The 16,665-nt window shown below is 40.3% G+C and overlaps 3 protein-coding genes and 1 long non-coding RNA gene across 10 annotated transcripts in view; 2 read left to right on the top strand and 2 right to left on the bottom strand.

Annotated features, from left to right (window-relative positions):
• The first annotated feature begins 38 nt into the window (after nucleotides 1–38).
• On the top strand, nucleotides 39–5,649 carry slc19a3b (solute carrier family 19 member 3b). Of its 3 annotated transcripts, none has more exons than XM_042414691.1 (8): nucleotides 39–182; nucleotides 2,008–2,187; nucleotides 2,502–2,667; nucleotides 2,829–3,144; nucleotides 3,384–3,535; nucleotides 4,462–4,654; nucleotides 4,833–4,974; nucleotides 5,259–5,649. In XM_042414691.1, the coding sequence occupies exons 2-8, from the start codon at nucleotides 2,107–2,109 to the stop codon at nucleotides 5,409–5,411; spliced, it is 1,203 nt and encodes a 400-aa protein (XP_042270625.1). In that variant the 5' UTR covers nucleotides 39–182; nucleotides 2,008–2,106; the 3' UTR covers nucleotides 5,412–5,649. The 3 variants fall into 3 exon arrangements, with proteins under 3 accessions (XP_042270625.1, XP_042270624.1, XP_042270626.1); XM_042414690.1 differs by lacking the exon at nucleotides 39–182 and adding an exon at nucleotides 191–940; XM_042414692.1 differs by lacking the exons at nucleotides 39–182; nucleotides 5,259–5,649 and adding an exon at nucleotides 191–940 and having other exon boundaries at nucleotides 4,915–4,974.
• On the bottom strand, nucleotides 2,118–6,478 carry LOC121899100. 2 transcript variants are annotated; one of them, XR_006096624.1, is made up of 3 exons: nucleotides 6,395–6,476; nucleotides 2,598–2,702; nucleotides 2,118–2,192 (listed from the first exon to the last, which is right to left on the bottom strand). It is a non-coding gene; the product is annotated as an uncharacterized LOC121899100 (long non-coding RNA). The 2 variants fall into 2 exon arrangements; XR_006096623.1 differs by lacking the exons at nucleotides 2,118–2,192; nucleotides 2,598–2,702 and adding an exon at nucleotides 3,793–4,501 and having other exon boundaries at nucleotides 6,395–6,478.
• Nucleotides 5,741–9,026, top strand: slc19a3a (solute carrier family 19 member 3a). The gene is made up of 7 exons (XM_042414689.1): nucleotides 5,741–6,007; nucleotides 6,356–6,591; nucleotides 6,695–7,217; nucleotides 7,319–7,397; nucleotides 7,671–7,863; nucleotides 7,988–8,129; nucleotides 8,234–9,026. Exons 1-7 carry the CDS (start codon nucleotides 5,861–5,863, stop codon nucleotides 8,378–8,380), a joined length of 1,467 nt encoding a protein of 488 aa, XP_042270623.1. The 5' UTR covers nucleotides 5,741–5,860; the 3' UTR covers nucleotides 8,381–9,026.
• The window catches only part of agfg1a (ArfGAP with FG repeats 1a), a 28,329-nt gene continuing 20,169 nt past the window's right edge, over nucleotides 8,506–16,665 (bottom strand). For 2 of the 4 annotated variants that reach the window (XM_042414686.1, XM_042414687.1), the window contains 6 exons: nucleotides 14,104–14,278; nucleotides 13,508–13,587; nucleotides 12,823–12,936; nucleotides 10,134–10,286; nucleotides 9,738–9,832; nucleotides 8,506–9,436 (listed from right to left, as the gene is read on the bottom strand). In XM_042414686.1, the coding sequence (XP_042270620.1) occupies nucleotides 9,377–9,436; nucleotides 9,738–9,832; nucleotides 10,134–10,286; nucleotides 12,823–12,936; nucleotides 13,508–13,587; nucleotides 14,104–14,278 (677 nt within the window). In that variant the 3' untranslated portion in view covers nucleotides 8,506–9,376. Of the gene's footprint in view, nucleotides 9,437–9,737; nucleotides 9,833–10,133; nucleotides 10,291–12,822; nucleotides 12,937–13,507; nucleotides 13,588–14,103; nucleotides 14,279–14,941; nucleotides 15,158–16,665 lie in introns of all 4 variants that reach the window. The other 2 variants (XM_042414684.1, XM_042414685.1) reach the window with 2 other exon arrangements.

Here is a 16,665-nt window from a genome sequence, read left to right as displayed (position 1 = left end):
ACGCTCGCGTGCACTCTCTACGCATGCGTCGTACGAACATAAACAAAAATGTTAGTCTTGACTAAATTCTGAGTGTTACAGGGTTTTCCTGCTATTAGTAAGTTATGTTTTTCGTGCTCTAGGTATGCACAGAGACAATGGAGAGAATATACAACATGTTGCCATGAATTTCTCACGACAAGGTCAGTCCAACAGCTGCTCAGTGCTTTGACTCCAGGCCACTCATGAACTCCATTAAGACTTGGGTCTAGGTTTTAACCAGTGGTGATGTAAACAACAAATGGAGGAAAAGGCAAAATGCCTATGACAATGATATTTTGTACTTCAATGTTATATTACTGTTTTGTACTGCTTTTAACTATTTTTATAGATTTAGAGAACTGATAGCTCACTAATAACTTCTTATTAATAACTCTGACTTTGCTATGCTGCAGAAGAGGAGTCTTCCCAGGCCTTAATTTGCCTGTTCGTCTAACAAACAGGAAGTTTAATTTCTGTCTATTAAATTGTCTCCTGTCTGATATAATCTACTGACAGGCAAACCCAAAGTCTCGTTTCATAACCTCTCGGCTGTTTCCTAACAGGTCAAAGTCTATTGCTCATAAACTGTGGCACGTGCAGATCATAATCATCGTATGTTTATGTTCAAGCTACTGATGAGTACTGATAGCTTCAAGAAAGCTCAAAGCATTTAAGAGATAGCTCAGGCAGTCAGACCAAGGTGCTCGGGTTGTGCCCCTGGAAACAAAAACCAAAGACGATCTCTGGGAAGTTCTGCAGGGGTAAAAGCATGGGCTGTTGGGACAAGCTGAAGTCCTCCAGCTGGGCTTATCCCACTGCAGTCCTTTCCTTCTATGGGTTTTTTGCTAACTGCAGAGTAGCAGAGCCCTTCCTCACACCATACCTAATTGGACCACACAAGAACATCTCTGAAGAAGTGGTAAGAACAGCAGACATGAGAGTTGGAAAAGTGTTGCACACTCTGGCTCCATATGCATGTCTCCTTTAATTAGATATTGAGATGATGATCAGATTCAAGTATATGCCAATATTTTGTTATTATTCCTTTTATCTATTCTGAACCCTTAGAACACTTTGTTGTAAATATTATACTATCATTTTATGTCACTGTAGCTTTATTTTTTTAAGAGAAGAACTGGGTTGTTGAGAGCATTTATTTTCTAGTTGCTCTGAGGTGGATCTATTTTGTTTGAAAAATTCCTTTAAACGTAGGTTTCTGAAAGACTTGAACAGGTCTGCTTTGACATCAAAGTCTTTGGCGTGGTTAGTAGGCACAAAAGAGTGTCCCTTGTTTAAGATAGAGAGATGAGATCCATTTAAAGATTTACTAGACAGATTAATGACAGTGATTTCCTCCATTGATGGGCCCAGGAGCGGGTCCAAAGTCTTTCTCTTTTTTCCATGTTGTATATGGCCTTTCCTTGGCCTCAGTCCCTTCTTCTGACTGTCATGCCTGTCCCATCTATGGCTTATTTAGATAAAAAAAATGGAAACTTAGGCTGCTGAGAGCTGGTCAGAGGAAAGCCAATCAGTTTGTTGACATTCTAACGTCTTTTGGTGCTCCATTTGGGGTTCCTCCAGTAATAGATGTTGCCCTCACTTGCATCCTTTTTGTCTCTGTTGAATTTTTTAATTTTCATTTCTTCTATCGCTCTAGAAAGCTTTTCCTGCATGTCTTGATTAGCCTTGAGAAGGTCATTGAATTTTTCTTCATTTCTGATTGCTTGGGATAGAGACAGTTTTTTCTCATCAATTGATTTGTCCATTTCATCCAGGTCTTTTATAAGTTAAGAACAGCAGACAAACACATGCTGTTATGTGCAAACATATACGCACACAGCCTTTAGTCATCTAGTACTTCTATTAGGAGAACTCATCTGAAACCAATCGCTCTTCAGTTTTGATTAACAGTGAGATATAAATGGGAAAAGAACACTGTGCCTACATCAACATTCATATTTCCCATTACTTGTTTTTTTCCCACAGGTGACCAACTACTTATTCCCCATCTGGACTTATTCCTACCTGGCCTTCCTTTTCCCTGTATTCCTGCTGACTGACTTTCTGAGATACAAGCCCCTCATTATGGTACAGGGGCTCTTCCTGGTCACCAACTATGTCCTCCTCTGCTTTGCCCCGGGACTGCCTGCCATGATCTTCCTTCAGGTCCACTGAAAGATTGATAACAATTACTGAACATAGTTGGATAGTAAATTATATTCCTTCTGTAACAATTGTTGTATGTCATGTATATTTCAGGAAAAAAACTGTTTCTTGACAAAAAACAAAAAATATCTTATTTAGATAATACAAATCACTCTAATCCTGCTGTTCACAGGCATATTACTGTATTGCTGCACTTTTGCCCCTTACTCAAGATTAACTCCTACAGATATAATGCATTATGTTATGCATTACTGATATAAGGAATTTCATCAAAGACTGCAATCATTTTAAAACTGTTCCCATCCAATCAACAGATCAACTATGCTGTTGTGACTTCCACAGAGGTGGCCTACTTTTCCTACATTTACAGCGTGATTCCAGTTGAGAATTACCAAAGAGCCACTGGTTACCTTCGCAGTGCCATGCTTGCTGGATATACATTTGGTGCCGGCCTGGGTCAAGTGCTCATCTCCCTGGCAGGTAGGGCCTCCCAGCCTGTGATAAATACTGAACAACTAAAAACAATATTTTTTATTGTTATTGTTATCTTGAAATCTGCCTTTGCCAGCATGCAAAACTACATTAACTACACTGAACAATGTTTCAGCAAGCACTAATGAAGTATGATCTCTAATCAACAGGGGTGGACTACTTCTACATCAATGCTATCACTCTGGGGATTGTAAGCGTAGCTTTTCTCATATCCTTCTGGTTGCCAATGCCCGAGAGGAGCATGTTCTTCAAAGGGAAAAAGGCTACAGCTCTGGGCTGCCAGTCCCAGCAGGAGAGGCCAGTGGGAGAAGACAGGCCTGAGGAACCTGTGATGGATAAAGAGGAAGCTGGCTCAGGGAAAGAGAAGATGGAGCTGAATGGCAGCGCTGGCTGGTGCAGCGGGGAAAATGTGGCTATGGCGGGTCATCTACTTTGGCAAAGCTTCAAAGAGTCATACTCTTCCAGGCATTTTCTTTTTTAATTTTTTTTTCTATAGATACACGTCACACTTTTTGCACATTCTGTCCTGTATCATAGTTTCATGTATGATCACTGCATCAAATGAGCAACTACATGTATATATGTATTTGCTTGAATATTCTTTGTGGTGTTTTCTACAATTTATTCATAGGGTAGTATTTTTCTTGTAGGAGTGGCCTACTAATTATCATCATTATCATCTCAATTATTATCTCCCCATGCAGGCATTTAATCTACTGGTCCCTGTGGTGGGCTTTGGCTACAGCTGGATATGTGCAGGTCTTCAACTACATCCAGCTAATGTGGGACCATATAGAACCATCTGCTACATCATCCATCTATAACGGAGGTGTAGAAGCTGCGTGCTCTCTTGTAGGTAAGCCTGGTTGTAGCAATATGTGTGTGTGTGTGTGTGTGTTGGGATGAGTGTAAGAGAGAGAATCATACAAGGAGAAAAAGAGAAAAAACTATTTTCTGGAGTAAAATAAGCAAAAAAAGTAGAACATCTAATAATAGAATGTGTAATGCTGAACCTTTGAAAAGCTTTAAAATAGAAAGAGGACAAACTACTCAAAATGAAGATTTGGATTTTCTAAAGAACAGCAGAAAAAAAATGCACAAACACACATGTAGTAACAGACAGTGTATATTTTTTGGACACTGTAATCTCACAGCAGAGCAGAGGATTCATAGAAACAGGAGGTCACAGAATGTCATCACATTGAGGACGGGCATTAGGAATTGAAGCGACACAAAGGGAGCGGAGAAACTGCAGCACAACCACATTATATAGAGCCAAGATAAAATTTAACAATGTTATTAAAGCAGCCATGTCTGATGGCACATATAAAAACTTGCAATTAAAAGAAAACAACCATGCCATTCTTGGTTATATGGGATAACTGATTAAATGGAAAATGTGTATTGATTGCGAGAGGGAATAGTGGTCCTGCTCCTTCACACTCAACCTGGCTCAGCATGAAAAGAAGAAGAGTAATTGCTTCAATTAAGGAGATAGAGTTAGACGGGTAATGGATTCTCTGATTATTACTGATAGTTGAATCTAAGAGCCGGGTGAAAGCAGTTCATCATAACAGACAGGTGCTGTAAAGCCGTGTGTGTGCATAAGGTTTTGTTCAGAGGCCACATTCCCTTTTATACCAACGTTCAAGGAAAGACATGCTGGTGCAACTATTAATGAATGAATCAGGAAATCACAGCAAGGATGCACAGGCACAGTGGAGGTGTTGTCCGCTGGGAAAAACAAATGAATAACTTCATTTTTCTTCTTATGTGGGTCAGGTGCTGCAGCAGCCTTCTCTGTGGGTTACATCAAGGTGACCTGGAACGTGTGGGGAGAGCTGGCATTAGGGTTGTTCTCATCTGTAGGGGCAGGTGCTGTGTTCCTGATGGCGTTTACCAGCAGTATCTGGGCATGCTATGCTGGATATATCATATTCAAATCCTGCTACATGCTTCTCATTACCATCACGACGTAAGTTCACAGCAGTGACAACAGATGTACAACAGAGGCCACTGTGATTCCTTCAAATAAACTATTAGTCTGCAAGCCTGGAAATGAATTGTCAGGAGGATAATACAGTGGTTTTATCTGTGAAACAAGTTTTATAGGTGTAGTTTTCTCAGACATTATAGCCACTTTGTCTTTTTAGATTTCAGATCGCAGCCAATCTCTCCATGGAGTGCTATGCTTTGACATTCGGCATCAACACTTTTGTTGCCCTTTCACTGCAGACCATCATGACGGGCATTTTTATTGATGAAGCTGCACTGGGATTGGACATTGTGACACAGGTATGTTTGTACGCAGGCTCAAGTAGGCAGAAGTGACAGTATGCTTACAGATGATCCCAAAAAAAAAGACGAAGCATGCATAATAAAGTAGAGTTCAACAATGTATTACCCATTCTCTGGGTGAACTCTAGCTGGATCAATACTGGAAGCAGCATAAGTGCTCTGTTTGCTAACACTGAAATGTGAGGACAGAGTGACACCTGGTGGATATAATGGTGATGTAGCTAAATCCTTGGCATGACTGAAATAATAATGCTGAGGATGACAGAAGACTCTCTCCGCAGTTCATCCTCTACGGGAGCTACTACGCTGTCATCTCTGTGCTCTTTCTGATTCGGGGGACCTACACCGCCTGTGTAAATCGACACCGTCTTGAGCAAGCAGATGTCAAGGAACAAGAAACCAGCGTGGAGGTGATCTCTGCTGCACATTTCTGACCAAGGTCAACAAACTGTCAGTTTTGATAATACTAAGAGTGAAGGTGATTGTTCCATTTGTTTATGGGGAAATAAAATAATCACATATTAACAGCATTATTGTTCACTAATGATTGTAAACTCAGTGACTCAGTGTTTTGTTTTGTTTTTTTAAATATTATCTCCGCAATTTGTAGGAGGAGGTCAAACCGAAATTAGCACTGATTAGTGTGATATATTAAAGATAAAGCCCTGAAATTTGTGTTGCTGACTGTTTAATTTGTAACACGTGTGACTCGGCTTGAGCTGGACCATACCCAAGGTTGTGCTGATCTTTGACCGGGTTGTTTATTGACAAACCGAGCTCAACACTTTAGACAACCTCAGGTGTTTCATACATGGAGGCAAGACAGAAAGAGTAGCACACAGTGGAACACATAAGCTTGAAACAGGTAGAAGAACAGTTGAAGATGGAAGCAGTGCGGAGGTGGAGATCAGATTGGAGGTATCCCACTACCCTGTTGTGCGTGTACGGATTCTTCAGCACAGTTAAACCCCTGGAGCCCTTCCTCATACCATTCTTGACAGGACCAGACAAGAATTTGACAACAGAACAGGTATGAAAACCAAAACAAATGACTTAAGTAAACCACAGATCACGAGAATCTAATTCAGAAAGTAAAAAGAGTAATCATGGGATAACAGGAGTTTCAGTCTATATTGTAAGTTTTGTGGTGTTCACACCAAAACTTAAAATTCCTGTATTTGCTTTATTGTACTTTTACATGTTAAATCATGACAAAATAACCAAGCTGGTGAATCACAGCAAAGAGTTAAATACAGTCTTTATTACTTGAGTGATAAAAATCCAATCAGGATTATAAAACCTTTGATTTATTGCCGTGAAGCAATACAGTTCCTGTTAAACGTGCAAGGCATCTTTCACACTCGTGTTACCTTAACAGGTTAACAATCAAATTTTCCCAGTGTGGACGTATTCCTACCTATGTGTGCTGGTGCCAGTATTCCTGCTGACCGACTGGCTGCGATACAAGCCTGTGGTGGTGTTCCAGTGTGTCACACTCTTCATCACCACAGCAATGCTGCTCTGGACAGATAGTGTACCCGCCATGCAGGCCATGCAGTGCTTCTACGGGATGGTGACAGCCAGCGAGGTGGCCTATTTCTCCTACATCTACAGGTCATGTAGCTCAAAGGGAAAAAGCAAGGCACCATTACTGCCAGGGGTCAGAGGGTTTAAAAATGGTGCTGACATGACATTTTGAATATGTTGTTTATTACAGTGTGATAGATCTGAAGAGGTACCGGAAGGCCACTTCTTACAGCCGCAGTGTGCAGCTCCTGGGGTACACAGTGGGCTCTGTGCTGGGCCAGCTGCTCATCAGCTTCAACCTCATGTCCTACAACAACATCCTGGTGTTTACTATGGTTCTCACTGCCATCGCTCTCCTCGCTTCCTGCCTCCTACCAATGCCACAGCAGAGTATGTTCTTTCACCGCATTCATACTAGACAGAAAACAGTAACAGAGGGAACAAAGAGGCATGCAAATGAGACTGTGGGAAGAGGAGACGAAAAGGGAGAGAAAGGAGGAGAAACACAGGATGATACAGGAAACGGACAGGAAGAAAAAGGGCCAAAGGCGGAGGACATTGAGGAGGCTGTTGGTGCAGAGAGCTGCTGCGGAGTTCTCCTCCGGCTGTGGAAGGACTTTCTTCAGTGCTACTCCTCCAGAAAGCTGCTGTACTGGTCGGTGTGGTGGGCAATGGCCACCTGTGGCTATAACCAGACTGTCAACTACGTGCAGGTCAGTTACAAAGGCAACATAAACAAAAAAAAAAGTGAAAATTAAGCCTGTGTGTGTGATCAGCATCTCCAAATCTTCAATAAATGCAATATTCTCTGCAGGTGCTGTGGGAGCATGTGCAGCCTTCTCAGAACTTCAGCATTTACAATGGCGGGGTGGAGGCAGTGTCCAACCTGTTGAGTAAGAAGCATCAGATAAACATTTCCAGGACTAGAAAAGGATGCCCCCCGCAAAGCCATGATTGAGTTAAAATTTTCCTATAAGATCATTTCTACACTGGGCTGTAATGGAAATGGGAACCTATTGTGTGACATGTCCTGTTGTTGTGGACACTTCATAGAATATAACTGTTATACTGTACTAAAATATATTAATATACATAAAACATATGATCTAAATGCTTATTCATTTGTGATCTCCACTAAAATAGTCCATAATTGATGTGTTTTGTAGGTGCAGCAACAGCCTATGGTATAGGCTTCACTGAGGTGAAATGGGAACTGTGGGGAGAGCTGGCCCTGGGTGGTTTCTCTGGACTCGGAGCAGCAGCACTCTTCCTCATGACCTTTATTGGAAACATCTGGGTCTGCTATACTGGTTACATCCTTTTCAAGTGCCTGTACATGCTGCTGATAACAATAGCCATGTGAGTGTGTTATGTTCATATAAAATGGGTTATGTTTTACCCTATAATTCAGACAGAACAAGAAAAAAAAAACACTAAATCATATATGTATATGCAAATTAACAAAACACACTACTTCTCTTAGGTACCAAATTGCAGCTGACCTGTCAATGGAAAGATATGCACTGGTGTTTGGCGCAAACAACTTTGGAGCACTGACCCTACAGACGATCATCACCTCTGTTGTGGTGGACAGTGGAGGACTGGGTCTGGCCATCATTCCTCAGGTGAGTCGTCTGATCATAAAATCAGGTCTTCTGTGGGTGTAGCAGATTTGTTCGTATGTCCACTCATCAGTTGTAAACTCTTAAAATTGTTTGCTCTTTTGTAGTTCACCATATACGCCAGCTACTTCTCAGTCATTGCTGTTCTTTTTTCACTGCGGGGACTGTTTACCATTTGGAGAGCACGAAGAAGCAACGAAGAGTCACCCCCTCCAGAGAATGATGAATCAGGTTCTGACGGACACAGATTCTGAATACAAGGAATTGAGCATTACCAACTGAGACAATTACTTGTGCTTTAGGTTCCTGCTGTGTCCAAGTGGCCAAATGCCAGTTAAAAAGCAGAAGAGCTTCAAATTACTGAATGCAACACCATGAATATGAATCCTTTCTTTTTTTTTTATACAAAACAAATGTACAAGTTTTTCATACATCAATATAAATGAATGGTTTGGTCATTTCTTCTTACTTAAAATTCATTTTAATATATATACTGTATATATTTACACATTAAATTAAAATTCTCTTAATACCCAATGTAAGTGGTTTTCAGTTCACCAGTCATTCCTGTTACCCACATGGATGTGGATGACTGAAGTTCAAAAGCGTTGCGACCCAGGCCCCTGTCAGAAGGGCGAAGGATGACAGAGAAATTAGTCTCCTGCCCGTCCCCGATGCAGCATTCACGCCTTCTTTCATCTCTTGCCGACAAAGCATGCATTCTTGTCTTTAGTGAGAACAGTTTACCTAAAAGTATCCTGCACAAATAAACAGTTTGGTTCTTTACACATACAGTAACTGGCAGTACCCATTAGCTTTTCAAAGCAATAGTTCTGTCTTAACAAATCGTGTGTGTTAGATACAAATACTGATATGCAACAAAGAGCTAATTTCCTAGAAGAAAAATATGTACAGAATTGCAGCATAATGAATGAAATATAGTTTGCAATAACTTAGTTTTCAGCCAGTTTGATTATACATTGCGGCTCAGTAGAGGCCAGGCCAGTTCACAGGTTAAATAGAGAAGAGGGGATCAACCTCTCCCTCTGCACACACCATCACTTTGTTTTGTTGCCATAGACTGTGTCAGCATGACTGTCTGTCATAATGTCCCATTTGTGACAAACTGCGATAGAAAATACAAATCCTTACAAACATTGTGTTTTTAAAGCTACTTGTGAAACAAAACAGTGCAATAGGTGCAAGCGTGCCAGTTGTTGACCCTGTAGTAGAGCGGATTGGATGGATCGCTATAAGAAAGGATTCGTTGAAGAGCCTCCCGCTGGATACTGTGCAGGTGGAGCTGCACCCTGGAAAGGATACACAAAACACACAGTCAGAATACATATTTACTATTGAGAGGAGGGTTGATTAAAATTCACAATCTATTATAAAATAATTCAACCACTGGTGGATTTTTACTGGAACTGACACTATAGCAGCAATGAAATCTATTCATCATCATCATCTCTGTTGTAAAGCCTCATACAGATTAGCACCCAACAAGAGGACAACGTGCCTATCAACAATTATCTTTCTTGGCTCATTGGCCCAAAGTCCCCCCCATTCATCTGTGTAAAACATACTTCTACTAGAGGAAATAATACCAACCAGGAAAGGGTTGCTAGAGACCATAGGTCCAGCCATCGCCTGCCCAAAAGGAGTCACAACAGGCTTGGCCTGGCCAAAGGCTGAAAATCCTCCACCTGAAAGACATGTACATTGACATTTAAAGAACTGATGTTTGAATTCCCACTCAACAAATTCATCATAGCAACAACAACCCAAACAGGGCTTCTTTGCTCATGTCAAAGTAAGCAAACCAAAAGCAATACTGGAATAGAATATTCTGACTCAACACAGACATTTTTGAAGGGATTTGGAGTTTCTTTCAGTTATTCACAGATAATCAAGTGCAACAATTTGACTACTGAGCCAGAAACAAATCTAAACTTGAATTTAAGTATAGTAAGTTATCAGTGCAGATATATCTACATTTATACACACCGTTGGGTTGCTGGGGATATGCTGGTGCCTGAGGGAAGGGAGCCTGGCCAGGAAAGGGTTGCTGGAAGGTTCCACTAAAACTGGTGGGGAGGTTGTAGGCTGCAGCATTCCCAAATCCAGCTGGCATACTCATGGAGCCTGTGCCAAATGTGGCTGCAACACACCAGGAGAGCAGTTGATTAAAGTTAAATTAAAATCTATAGGTATATGACAAAATTACATGCATACAAAAAGGTTTTTTAAAAAATTGCACCCATTGCTTCTTTATTTAATTTACAAGATTATGTCATGACATTTTTACAGCACAAACACTAACAGACACACACACACACAGGATCCAGCACACAACAGCAGAAAAACACGAGAGAAAACAAACAGATTTGTTAGGAAGCAATTTGTTGGAAAGTGATATACTGAAAGTAAACTTAAATGAGTGAGAAGATGAACAAATAGGGTTTACAGAACAGTCAACAAGAAAAGTATTGATACAAAAAATTAGGAATTATAAATATAACAATTACACCATGCAGGAGGTTTGGTCATTGTCCTTTTAGCAGGCAAATAACTGCACAGGGGATTCTGTAATCCATAGTGTTGCACTCTACAGTAAAACTGTCCATTCATCTTTTTCCTGCTGAGAATCTCAGTGTACGTATTTGCAGAGTTTAAAAAATGCAAATTTAGATTAAAAATTGTCCCCAGACAAGCCTTAGAAAAAGGGAGGGATTGTGTGAACAAAAGTCCGACATCAGGCTACAACATTTGCAGTAAGTGTACCAGTGTCTGACCTCTGATGAGCACAAGGGAGCAAAGTGGAATCAAACTGTGGTAAGACAGAAAGCTGGGAATTGAGCAATCCAATATCCTGTGCAAATGCTACATCCAGTGCCTGTTCAATAAATATTGAAAGCAAATGCAATTGATATTGAGGATAGTCTGGAAGACTTACTGGGTTTATTCACTGAATGAAGCGTATTACAACACTACCAAGATAATGAATTACTAGCTGATTCATTATGTACATTACAGTGCATAGTTAGATTTAATAATTTAGTTTCTTCTTAAAAACATTAGAGATCCAACTGATAAAAAGGAAAATGTTGAGGAAGCCATTATCACTGAATCCACAGGAACCCTGGACTCCAGATACAGATATGATAGACAGTAGGGTAAGATGAGCACTTTTTTACCATTTCAACCACAGAATAAAAAGGTATATTTCATTCCTAAAAAAAAAAATATTATTAATAATATTTAATTCTATTTGGCATTCTTTGACATTATCAACTTACCACAAGATAGAGGTAAGCACAGCCTAGACTGCCATTATAACTATTTACTATCAAACAAAATAACAGTAGACTGCCTGCAGGAAAAAGTGAATTTAAGTCTGTTTGAATTTCTAGTTGGTTGATTTTCTCAAAATCTCGGTGTCATTCTATCCAGTATTCATCTGTCACAGACTCGCTTTCTGACACCTCTTTAGATTTTATTATTAAATCATCCTAGGGGACTGAAGAACTGTTTGTGTTGGTATTTCTTTAGAATGATGATACCTGCAGAGTAAAGCTTGATTTGGTGACAGTCAATCAGTATGAGGACAATTACAGTAAATAACAAAACTGAGTACATCCCTGGTTAATATCACTAAAATGTTAAGTAATTGCAAATTATTTCCTTTTAATACAATTTTATTTGTTTTTAAAGCAATACGCAAGAAGAATTCAGTCAATTATTTGAAAAAACAGAATGCTTCATTAGTGAGACTCCATTCTTTTATTTTTTTGTATTTTGTATGCCCACCTTTATTTTTGATGACAGATTTGATCCTCCTGGGCATGGATGATTTACTTTGCAAGGCAGCTGGATTTGCCAGATCATGTTTTGTTGCTCCACCCTCCACTTAAAAATAGTTTTGTTATATACTGTAGCTCAAATGACTATCTCCACATGTACTTCTTCCATCACTGATTCAGGGAAATGATAACAGGATTTCCCAAAAAGCGGCTCACTTTAAACTTATCTTAAATCCTTGCTCCCTTGTGGTGAAATGCACCTAGTTGTACCTAGTTTATCACACACAGGTTTCTGAATCTTGTGGCTATGCTTACCTCACCACATTTTCCTGATAAGATTTGCTACAGGAACAGGAAGGGACTGGCAGAGCAAGGCACAAGAGAGCAAAAGTGAAGCAGAGAGCAGAAGGGAACCTACCAATGGTGGGAGGGAAACCCTGCCCATGAAGTACCCTCATCAAGCCTGTCCAGCATGGCAAGAGCAATCAGACAGACAACTAAATCTCACTTTCAAAACCTTACTGCGCATCTCCCGTGCACATCAGTAAATGGCAACACTAGTTCTGCTACCAATTTCAATAAAGTCGGTTTAGATTACTTTTAAATGGTGAGTATATTTGGTATTCAGACATTTTGATAATTTTCTCCTCTAGTTGCCTGATTGGTTGCCTCGGTGTTTGACACTGTGATCTGAGGCATATTCATTGCTAACTGTGTGCAAGGAAATCAAACATAATACACTTACTGTACAATGTAACACACCTGCACCTTGCCCATAATCTTATATAAAGGATTTTACTATGTTATGTTGCATTAATTCATTAAGCTGATTTAATGGTGTGCTCTAAGTGCTACACATTCACAGACACACACAAACATACACATAAACAAACCTGCTGCTGCTGCTGCTGCTGCCGCATTTGCTGTTCTGCCGTTGCTCTGGAATGGGTTGGTGGGTGCTGCTGCTGGGGCAACACCAGCAGCTACAAACGGATTAGTTGACTGAGCTGTTGGGAGAGGTATAAAGTCAGCCAACATGAGCAAGTAGTAAGAAACAGATAAATAAACTGCATGACATAAACATGTTAAAAGCAAAAGCATTGATATATACATGGTATCCCATTTCAACGTGTTAATGTACACGATCAGTGATTTTCCTCACTCTCAATTCAAATCACTGGCACAAATACCTCCTATTGCTGACCTTTTCACTAACAGTATCCTTCAAATAAACTGATCATGGCTGATTCCCTGCTGAGAAATTAAGATCTGCATAGAGTCCTCCTGAGAAGTAGCACAGCTTATCACTGAATGGTACTGACTGACTCAACACTCCCATTTTGTCATCATATCTACAACCTAATCCCAAGAACTCAACCAGCAAAGTTCTCAATGTCCAACAAGGGTACAGAGGCTCTCTGCTTAATGATAACAATGCTCAATGCCAAATTCAGCTATTACCTACAGTACACGGTACCCAACCCTTACCCTGGGATTGTCCCTTAATCTTAACTGATTTCAATTTGGGTACATTATTGCCACAATACACAGAAAAAAATTGCCTATAGGTTCACTCACCTCCAAAACCTTGAGCCATGCCAGGCAGGGCCTGCTGTCCTTGGGCTGTTGACACCCCAGTCTCTGGGCCAAACACACCTCTGCAGTGAAACAAAATTGACACACAGTCTCTTCAGGGAAGCCAGAAAAATAAAACTAGAGACTCTATGCAATACTGTATGATGGAGTGGTAACTGTAGGTTTGTAGGTTAAGTTGCTTTGTTTGTAAAGTTGTCAGATAGTTTAACTATATTTTAACAGTATTTATTCAGATGGTTTAGATCCATCAACTATCACACTCCTATGTTTCAACAATCAGGTGAATAATTTGGCCTAAAACATCTTTGCCACATTGAATAACTGGAAAAATGTGCATTAAAACCCAATATTATACACTGTGTATTTCAAATTCATACTAGCATTTCAGTGAGACCTAAAAATAACAATCTTGACTTATTCTTGAATCAGATGAACCAATTTATTTTAATAAATTATAAAAATAAACAATATTTAGTAGTAGACTTAGACTTTTGGACCCCACAATAGCAGGGGACTTACTCCTCGTGTTGTGTGTGTATGTGTGTGTGTGTGAGTGTGTGTTAAGCATAGTGTCTCACACTTGTGAGGTGCTGGTGGTGTTGTAAACACTTGTAGCAGGGGCCGAGGGGCTGAAGACTGTATCAAGCTCAGCTAAAGCAGCATAGCGGTCCCCCACTGCTGGCTGGTTCTGAGGCAAACCACTCACTCCTGCTGCAGCCGTGGCTGAGCTCACCCCGCCAGGAACACCACCTCCTGGAATAGAAGCACATAACAGCAGAGCTGGGTTCAATCCACCTCATCTCAACCAGTCCAGGACAACATTGTCTTCAAATTTCAAAGACAGAAGCAAAAGGTCCGGAGATAGCTGCCATACTCAACCTATTAAAAATAATGGGGAATAAATGTTCAGTCATTAGGAAATTTGCATTTTCTTGCACCAAAATCCAGTTTGTTATATGAACAAAATAAACTAGTACCAGCCCAGTACAATTCACAGATGCTTGAGTGCCAAATTTCTGCCCATGTGACACTAAAACTCTCCAATGAAACTAGTGCATATTCTTTAAAGTACCACGTGCAGTGGGCTTGTTGTCCGTATACAGGCTGGTTCAGTAGCGTTGAGGCCAGGGAACAGATTTTGAAAAAAAGGTAAGGTACAATGGTAGGGCCATCTCAAAATACAACCAAGCCTGAGCTTAGCCAAAAATGTAGCGATACGGAAGTACACGTCTGCTAGCAAATGCATATCAGCCCTTCTTTGAGAGAGACGATTCCTTCCCTGCACTGGGAATAACACTCATAGGGACTTAGATCTATGCGCATGATTATATTTTTTGTTATGTCATCTTCTTTTTTGAGTCAACCTCTATCCATACAACTGAGATCTATGAAACAGGCTAGGCAAGAGAAGTTTACCTTGCTCTGTTGTGGCAGAGCTAAACATGTTATCCAGGTCAGCGAAGGCTGCGTATCTATCGGCAGGGACACTAGTACTCTGTACAGCATCTTTGCCAGCTCCTGTGGAGTTACTCTGGGAGGAGGAACTGAAGGATCCAAAGTCAGCACTACACGATTTGGGGAAGTTGTCAAAATTTGCAAAACTGGCATTTGCTAGTCCCCCTGAGGCGCTACCTGCATGAAAGAAAAGAGATTAGAGAGTCATAAGGGGGATCTTCATTGTTGGTTCTGGGTGACAGCATAAACAGGAGGGGAGGGAGAGAAGCTGCATGATTGGTAAAGTTGGGTTGGAGTCAGGCTCTATAGTACACTTAACAACACTACAAAAACAAGTCCTCTGCAACACTGCACTATGCTGGCTCGTCATTAGCCAATGAACCTCTAGGGAAGTCATAAAAATTAGCATTTATTTATGTTCGAGACAAATGAAGTGTAGAACAGCACCATTCTTTAGCTCTGAGCTACATCCGAGTTCAGCACCATACTGTGAATCAACATCAGAGTATTACAGACAAAATCAACCAAAATGTATTAACTGTGGCATGGGAAACAACTGATAATTCAATTTAAAAGAACTGCAGCCTACTAATCACCCTGTAGCCATTACTGAGCTCTGTAAAGAGTAGACCATCATTTCAACCAGATCTAGGATTGTTACTGGGGAAGTAGTTCACTTCTTTTCTGCAAGACACAAATCCTTCAAGAACTGTTCATAAGTTTACAACTGCCAATGGCTGTTGGTTAAATTTGTTTCACACTATATGTCTGTGTTTGAAAACCATGATAATGTAGGCACTTCCCTCCATTTCAGGTCTAGTAGATTCTGTGATCAATTCCAGGCTGGGTTTCATGAGTTTGTCAAACATAATTAAGAACTCAGTTGAAGCAAAGCAATTTGTATTCTTATAAGGCATAATGGATTATCGAAAATTTTTAATTTTAACTCAGACATTTTTAAATTGATGAAATAGACCTGAAGGGTATGATGCTTTTTTGCTCCCATGTTACTGCTAAAAAAGGGAGGGGAAATGGTGGGTTGAGAACACAGTATAGTGAGTGTCTGATTCTACCTTGTTTTTTTAAAATTCTTTTTAGTCTGTTATCCACAGTGGTTCTCAGCAGTGACAGCAATAATTGAAGCTTGTTACCTCTGTTTTCAACCATTGAATCAGAGTTACAGACACAAAAAGAACTACATGCTGAGACACACATTACATCCAGAGAGAGGAGGATCAGAGTGACTACACATTAGAGACAGTGGAAAGGGTGAAAGCTGTTAAGAGGGCAAGCCCAGAGAGAGACTTACTGTGTGCAGCCTGGAGAGGCAGAGCAGTGGCAAACTCACCCATACTGCGGCTGGATGAGAGCACAGTGAACGCTGGCAGCCAAAAAAATAAAAATAAAATAAAATAAAATAAAATAAGAGAAGGAGGGAGAAATGGGGCAATGAGCAATGTAAGACAGGGATGGAGAAACAAAAGAAAGAAATATCAACTAAATCAAAGGTAAAAATTAAAAAACGTAAAGTCAAAGAAAAATCAACTGCTGCTGAAGCAAAGGATGAAAAACACAGGAGACAGAATGGACAGCTAAGGCCAGGCAGATAGCACAGTCAGTGTCTGTGAGAGAAGGATTATCTTATAAAGCCATGAGAGAGTAGAGCTTTATCCATCAAGCAATAG

Source organism: Thunnus maccoyii, chromosome 6 (assembly GCF_910596095.1).
Source record: "Thunnus maccoyii chromosome 6, fThuMac1.1, whole genome shotgun sequence".
Taxonomy (NCBI): domain Eukaryota; kingdom Metazoa; phylum Chordata; class Actinopteri; order Scombriformes; family Scombridae; genus Thunnus; species Thunnus maccoyii.
Note: the sequence above shows the minus strand (reverse complement) of the source record. Positions and strands in the feature narration are given on the sequence as shown.